Here is an 8,058-nt window from a genome sequence, read left to right as displayed (position 1 = left end):
GCTCTGACAAGCTTACAAGGGGCACCTGGGGCCCCCCCACCGCCACTTCCCTCCCCCTCTGTGTCCCTCCAGCACTCACCACCACCCTGGTCCCGTTATCCGGCAGTTTGTCAATGGCCAGGGTGCCCCCACCCAGGTCCTGGCTCAGCTGAGTCCTGTCCAGCTCCGACACCGGGCCAGGGCTCTCTCGGGCTCTCCGATTCCAGCCCCACGTGGTCCCCTGGGTGGCCCCTCCAGAGCCTCGGCCTGCATCCTGACCTGGGAGAAAGGGACAGAAAGCTGAGTCCTGGCAGTCAGAGTGAAGGCCGGGAGGGGGACCAGCCTGCTTATTTTGAGAAGCCCTGACCCCCCTGATACCATCATTGAATCTGGGGACACTGACACCACGGCAGGAGACACCCAGCATGCACCAAGCTCCACCCCACAATCTTTGCATACGGAACACTTGAGCCCTCACTCCAGCCCTCCACTGAAAATCTGATGTTCTCCATTTTTCGAACAGGAATCAGCAGCTCACAGAGGTTAAAGAAGGTCATAGAGCAGATCAGGGATGGAGATAAGTTTCAAACCCAGGCTGATTTGCCCCTAAAGGGTTGATTATTCTCAACCTCACTAGAATCATCTGGGGAGCTTTAAAAATTCCTGGTGTCTGGGTTCTCCACCCCAGAGATTCTGATGTAGTTAGTCTGTGGTGTGGCCTGTGCGTGAGGACACTTAAATGATCCCCAGGAGAGTTTTTGAAAAGCCCTGGACCTAACAAGGCAGACAAGGGTGAGAACAACCACTCTAGTACTTTCCAAACCAATTCCCTATTTCTCTGCCAGAAATGGCACATAATCTCATCTTCCAAGGGACTCCAGGGACTAGAAGCCAGAGAGCAGAGTTATTTTAGTTCAGGGCTTCTCATCGTTGGTACCACTGACATTTTGGACTGGATAATCCCTTGTTGTGGGGGACCATCCCGTGCATTGCAGGATTGCAGGATTGCAGGATTTTTTTTTTTTTTGCAGCATTCCTGGCCTCTACCCACTCGATGCCAGTAGCCCCTCCTCCCAGGTTATGACAACTGAATATGTCTCTATAATGGAAGCACTGTTTAGTCTTATCACTACCTTGGGCAAGTCACTTTCCCCAGGAAACAAGGAGCTTTACGAATCCATTGAGGATAACAAATGGGTTTCATCTCAAAAGCCACCTCCAATGGATTAGTGAGAACCAGGAATGCTCTAATGGGGAAGAATTCTGAGGCTCCATTTGTGTTTAGCAGGAAAGATGGTCACGATCAATTGGCATTGTCTGCGGCAGGCACAGGATTGAAGAGGGGCTGCGCCCAGGCCATCTAGCAGCCATTCCTCGACCCAATATTCTCTCCAGTTCCCTCTTGGTCATTAAATGTATTCCAAATGACACAGAAACCATGCTTTCCCATTTCAGAAAAAGAGTTATGCGTGCCCACAAAGACATGTCTTATGCTGTTTCTCCAGCTGCCACACCTGTTATGGACGTGTATATGCCCCAGATGGGAGGAGCTGACATTCCCTGTGACCTCCATCAGTTTCAGGCCTGTGCTGTGTCAGATGCCCTGCCCCACCTGGTCCCCAGAGCTCCCGGAGGTAGCCTTCTCTCCTGCAGCACCCGCCAGAGGTCCAACGATGTGCCCGTCTCCCTGGTAGACTTGGGTTCCCCCAGGACTCTGCCACCTACCGTAAATGTGCATCCTGGTACCTGGCAAACAGTGGGTGCTCAATCACTGCACAACTTAGAACACGATACTGGAGGTAACTTGGGAGCCAGCAAGGACAGAGGTTGAGAAACGGCTTGGCCAGGACCAGGCCTGGGGCCAGGGCCAGGACTCTTTGCTGCGGGGCTCCGGTTTGTCATTAGACAGTTTATCCAATTAAGTCATTCTTGGCTGCCGGTGCCTGCTGGATCCTTGCCGGCCCCCTTTCACTCCCCTGCCCCTAATTGCAACCAGATGCTCTGGAGAAGATGGGGAAAGGGTGGTCTCCAGACCCCTGCCCCAAAATGCCCACTGGCTGAGACGGACCTGAACCCAGTACTGGGAAGGCAGTCTGCCTGTGGCTCAGACCCCAAGGCAGGGCTGTCTTGCCCCTCTCGGGTGGGGCCCACAGCTGCCTCTGGAGTCAGAACTATTTGTGCTGGGCTGGCCTGCCCAGCTCCCTGGGTCCTCCTGCAAGCAGCCCTCAGGCCTGGGCAGGAGCCAGAACAGGAAAGGAGCTTGTGCAGAACGAGCAGAGGAGCTCAGCTGGCCCGGAAAGGGATGCTAGGGATCTGCAGGCGTCACAGTCCTGCATCCGAGACAGGAGGTGCCTGGACGGTGCGGCCCAAGGCCTGGTGAGAGGGCCCCACCAGAAGTGCGGCCAGGGACAGCACACCTGACGCCCACAGGCTGTGTGACCATGGACCCATCAGTCTACTCGTCTAAGTAGAAGTAGAAAGTGGGAATGACAAGTGTGCCTATGGCACAGGCCACCATGAGCATACAGTAAGAAGCAAAAGTAAGATTTTATAAGTAGAAAGACTCAGGGCCAGGACCAGAGACCTAGTATCCAGGAAGGAGAAGGGCCAAGGGATGGAGAAGGAGGTCACCGAGGAACCTGCCCCACCCTGACCTAACCCTGAATCTTGCCCTCCCAGCCCCCACCACAACTGTCTCCCTGACACCCTGCCCCCTCCCGGTTGACTAGGATGGGACATCACTCCCTCAGCTTGCAGAAGGAGCCAGCACAGCTGGCTTTGCACATGTGTATGTAAGGGCCTATGTGCACACACACACACTTGTCTGAAGGCCTGGGTCCTCCTCCTCCTGTGGGCTCCAACTCCCGGCTACCGCCTGCTCTGCCCTCTTCCCAGCAGCCATCCCCTGCCTCTGCATGTGAGGGGACCCGCCTATGAGTGATGGCGAGAAGCTTCCAGAGGACCGCTAGTCACGTATTCATCCATTCCGCCACCCATGACCCCAAGTAGCGAACAAGTCTAGTGTTCGCACTGGGAGGGGTAATAACAATAATAGCTCACTTCTAGAGAATGCTTACCCTGTCCTGGCACTATTCCAAGGGTTTTAAACCCACTAACTCATTTAATCCCCACAATCGCCTCATGAGAGGGGTGCTGTAGTAGATCCATTTTATAAACTGGGAAACCCAGGTTGCGTGACCAGTCCATGACAGGGTTTGCACTCAGGCACAGCATGTGCAGGCTTGCTCACACCACAGCACACCAGGTGACCCACACACCAGGCCGTTCTCTAGGGTGCAGGGCAGCCCCAGGGCAGGATGCACAGGTGCCGCTGGGCCCGAACCTGGGAGGTTCCCCGGCAGACTGCACCCCTTGGAATGCAGAGGGGCAACCCAGTGGCCGTGCCCCAACCCTCTTCGGGTGCTACTGCCCTGCTCCAGGGCAAGAAGCAATGGGCTGACTCCAGGAGGCCTGATCACACCATCCCAGCGCCTGAGCCAGGTCACCTTCATCCCACCTGTCACCCAAGCTTGCCATTCCAGCCCCACGGCCACCACTTGGTTGTGGCCACCATCACCTTTTTCCTGGTGATGACTTCAGCCTCTACCATTCATGCCCTTGGACCAGTCTCCCACACACCTGCCAAAGCATCCTGTCCAGAGGAAAAACTCCATTCCATCCCTCCTGCGCTCCCCTCTTTTGCCACGACCCTTCAGCTGACAGCCCAGCTCTCCCACTCAGCACTGGAGCCCCTTCGTGATCAGATCCCTGCTGGCTTCTTCAGTCCCCGAGTCCTTTCCAGGGCTTAGCCCCACTCTCTCTGGCCATGGGACTTCACACAGGCAGTTTTCTCAGCCTAGATCATTCTGCTCCATATATAAATGGAGCTGACGAGCTCTAGCTCATCCTTCAAGTCTCACGAGATGTCACTTCTTCCCAGCGCCTTCTCTGACATGTCTGTGCCTCACCCCAAATGCTATGTGCATAGTCCCAGCCCTGATCCTGACAAATCACTGCTATCTGGGCAACCACAAGCTCTAGGTGCTTGACACAGAGCAGATGCTGGTCAAGCACACACAGGTGATGGATGGAAGGAAGGAAAGAAGGCAGGCATGTTTAAATTCTCAGAACTCCTGAGGCCCACAGGGCTTAGAAGACCCTTCTCTTGGGGTACAGCCTCACCAGAAACCCTCCTTGTTATCACAGCAATAAAATAAAATAAAATTGTCTGTGAGCAATAAAATAAAAAAACACGAGTTTGGAATCAAATAAGCTTGAGATTGAACCTTGAATCTATCACTTACTGACTATGACATTGGACAAATTGCACAATCTCTAAGTTTCCTCCCCTAGAAAACGGAAATGATAAAGCCTACACTTGGCAAGTCATTGTGAGTCTTTAACAAAATACTGTACACAAAGCATCCAGCAGGGTCCTCCTGCCTTTCCTGGGTTTCATATGAGGACCAAGGGGTCTGGGGAAGGCTCCAGACCCTGAATTGAAATCCCGCCTCTCAGTTACAAAGCCATCAACTGCACTCTCTTCCCTCCTGCAGGCAGGCAGAGACCCACTGAGGACCCTGATCTGGGGAGCGAGAGGGAGGCATAAGGAAGGGGCAGGGAGGGATGGCCAGTGGCTCAGAAGAAAAGAGGGGAGGAGAGGAGAAAAGAAGAATTTGCCTCTCTGAGTTTCTCTAAAAGGGACAGAATGGGGTCTGTGAGCCCCTCTAATTCATTCACTCACTCAATACATGTTTATTGAGCCCCGTGTTCCAGGCGGGCTTCCCAGGTGGCATGAGTGGTAAAGAACTCGCCTGCCAATGCAGGAGACGTAAGAGACGCAAGTTCAATCCCTGTGTTGGGAAGATCCCCTGGATGAGGGCATGGCAACCCACTCCAGTATTCTTGCCTGGAGAATCCCATGGACAGAGGAGCCTGGTGGGCCATGGCCCATAGGGTCACAAAGACTCTGAAGCGACTTTGCACGCAAGCACTATGTGCCAGGCACTGTGTGAGTGCTGGGGCAAAAACAGCGAACAGGTAGACACAAGCCCTGTGCCCATGAAGATTCTAGTCGGGAAAGACACACACAAAATGAGTAATTCAGCCAGTAAGACAGTGTGAGATGGTGAGACAGACTGTGGAGGAAACAGAAGGACGAAAGGGTTGGGGTTGTTTCTGCTCTGGTCAGGGCCCTCAGGGAGCCTCTCTCAGAGGTGGCCCTTGAGCTGACTGAGACCCAGATGAAGAGAAGTCAGTTACCTGGCGATCCCAGGGGACAGCAGCCTGAGTGTTTTGGGGAACAGACCCGGGCAGAATGCGAGGTGGGGGTAGGGAGAGGCTGTTCAGTGGCCACTGGGTGGAGATTGGATTTCAGTCTCCATTTGTTTGAAGATCCCTCCCTGGTGAGCAAGGAGAAGGCTGGAAGCAGAGTCAAGGCTACAAGGGGCCCTAGAGGCAATCTGGTCCAAACCTCGTTTTATGGATGGAGAATCCAAGGGGCAGAAAAAGGATGAAGCTGCCAGGGTCACCCAGGGTTGGAGCTGGGCCTGATCTGCTAACTCCCAGGACAGGATGCCACCTCCAGTGGCCTTTTCCTTCTCTGTCTGCTGTAGGCACTTTCAGTTTCACTCAGCCCAGACCCCAGGGTGCCCCCAGCTCCCACCATGCACCCTAGTGTCTTCCTGTCTCCCCATCTGTCTATCTGCCTGTCAGCCTCTGTTGGTCTCCCTCACCACCTGACTGTATCTTTAGGTCACTCATCCATCTTTCTCCTGCTCCTGTTTGAATGATAGATGAAGTTTCAAGGCCAGTTCATCAAGAGGGAGGGGAGATCTCAGCTCCCCCCTGAGCCCCGCCCCCCTCCACCCCCCCACCCACATCCCCTCTCCCAGCACAGCACAGAGGACTTGGAGCCTTGGGGCTGGATGGCAGCACCCACCACTCAGGTCCAGCTCCCAACTGCCCTCTCACCTGTCACCAGGGCTCCACCACCAATCGGAGCAGCCCTCCCCCAGAGGGTCCCACTCCCACATCTATTCTCCCTAGAAGACACCCCCTGCCTCCACACAGGGCCCTCTCAAACCCAGTCTGGTCGTGGTGAAAAAAAAGCTCGACACTGAGAGTCAGCAGCGCCCCCACTGGCTTCCTTCAGTATCACCAGTCTCGCCTGCTGCAGAGAAAGTTCATTTCTCCTGGCTGAATCTGCCAAAGCTGAGGAGACAGGGCGTCCTCAACTGAGAGATGTGATTCGAATCTCTGCCTGCCCCCTCTTTTTGGCCCCCCAGGGTATCTACTCTTCTAACCACCTCTGAAGAGGCAGCCCTCAGCCCAGCCTGGCTCTGGCCCCTGCATTGCCCATCCTTGTTTCCTTCCAATGCCCTCTTCCCCACCCCTTTCCGTGGATCTCCCATCTCAGTCAGGTTCAGCGCCATCCCTCATCAACCCAGTCATATCCAGAGTTCAGAAGATCCCATCAGGATGGGTTTGCAAAAGACCTCAAAAATTGACCTGTCCAACCCATTCCTTTTTATATTGACTTTTTTTTTTTTTTTTGCAATTACCTCATACACATCATAACAAATCTGAAAAGGAGAGAGAGTCATAAAAAAGAAAAAAAGATCTTTCATAATTCTATAATCCCACAAAGATTTTGCCCACAGCCTCACTTTATAACGGAGGAAACAGGCCCAGAGAAGGAAAGTAACTTGCTCAAGGTCACACAGCAAGCAAGATGTTGGAACTAGAAGTCAAGTCTCTGGCCACTCTCTGTGTGGTCTCTCTGAAAACTGGTGGTTTTGCATCAGCAGCCTCTTGCCACCTCAGTTTCCACTGCCCTCTGCCCACACTCTCCTTCTCAACAGAAACCCAGGCCTGTCTCAACAATATTCAGGGACCATTAAAGTCAAGAATGCCATCACTGATGCTGTGCCTGATGCCCGTAGACCCCTGAGACACAGCAGCCCAACTACCGCATCCCCCTGGACAAACCCTCCACCTGCTCCATCCCACCCTGGGGGACATCACGGAACTCTATCTTCCCACTTCTCTCTGTCAAGAGGCTTGACTGCAATTACCCACCTCCCCAACCCCAGAGAATGCCTGCATACATAAGGAAGAAAGAGGAGAACGCAAAATTACTTGCTGAAAAATGGTTCTCCTTTATAACAGGAGAGACTCAAGGTAGATCTCCGAAAGGACTTCCAGGTGGGAGAATGATTGCAGAGAACTGCTGTGGGGAAGGTAGGACACCCCACCCTCCTAATCTAGAGCCAGAACAGCTAAAGGCCAAGGGCCACCAGGGGAGTACAGCAAGAGTGACTGCAGGACCCTAGAGGCTGGGGGTGGGGAAGCAGCAAGTTGCTTCTTTCTGGGCCCCGCCTGCTCTTCAAGTGCCAAACAGAGAGGAGAGGGCGTCAGGCTCCCCCCTGCCCTTGCTGGAGCAGAGATGGTGGGTCTCCTCCATCCTCCTGGCTACTGCCACTCAGCCCCCAGACTGGGTCAGCTTGGGAGTGGGGGCAGCGGAGAGAAAAAGGAAACAAAACTGAAGCAAGACATCCCAGACTTCGCATCTCATCAGAATTCAGCCTCACCCAGTGTGGCCAGGGGTCCCTGTGACTCTCCCACCGTCCCCTTTGGGGCCAGAGCCCAATGCCTTATGGATTCCCCCTACTGGGGTCCCTCCAGTGTCCTTCCAGGAGGGAAGGAGAAATGCGGGCATCGGTGTCTGATCCTTCCACCCTCACTTACACACCCTGTGTGTTTAGGAAAGTAGGGGTCCCTGTTCACCTGCCACCGTCCACAGCGCTCCTGGCCTCCCGCGGACACGACCCCCGACGCCTCTGACATCGTCAGCCTGCCGGTACCTGTCCATGCCCACGCCCGCCCACCTGCCCCCTCGACCCACGACCCTGACCCACCCCCATCAACTCTGGCCAGTCCTACCTGCTCCGGGGCTGGGGGCTCAGAGCTCGGGCAGCCTCCCTGAGCACCAGCACGAGGAGCCAGAGCTCGGCCCGCATGGTGGAGGCCAGGACCCGCCCCCGGCCCGCAGCTGTCCCGGCCCGGCTCGGGCGGCGT

General features: G+C 54.8%; 1 protein-coding gene across 1 annotated transcript in view; it reads right to left on the bottom strand.

Annotated features, from left to right (window-relative positions):
* The window catches only part of PLXDC1 (plexin domain containing 1), a 67,247-nt gene extending 59,247 nt beyond the window's left edge, over window positions 1–8,000 (bottom strand). Inside the window, exons 1-3 of the mRNA XM_010843132.1 lie at window positions 7,924–8,000; window positions 7,768–7,868; window positions 80–258 (exon numbers count right to left, since the gene is read on the bottom strand). Of these exons, the coding sequence (XP_010841434.1) occupies window positions 80–258; window positions 7,768–7,868; window positions 7,924–8,000 (357 nt within the window). The remainder of the gene's footprint in view (window positions 1–79; window positions 259–7,767; window positions 7,869–7,923) is intronic.
* Between the last annotated feature and the right edge of the window lie 58 nt (window positions 8,001–8,058).

Source organism: Bison bison, unplaced genomic scaffold, assembly GCF_000754665.1.
Source record: "Bison bison bison isolate TAMUID 2011002044 unplaced genomic scaffold, Bison_UMD1.0 scf7180017864180, whole genome shotgun sequence".
NCBI lineage: Eukaryota > Metazoa > Chordata > Mammalia > Artiodactyla > Bovidae > Bison > Bison bison.
This window is presented reverse-complemented; position numbering and strand designations above follow the sequence as displayed.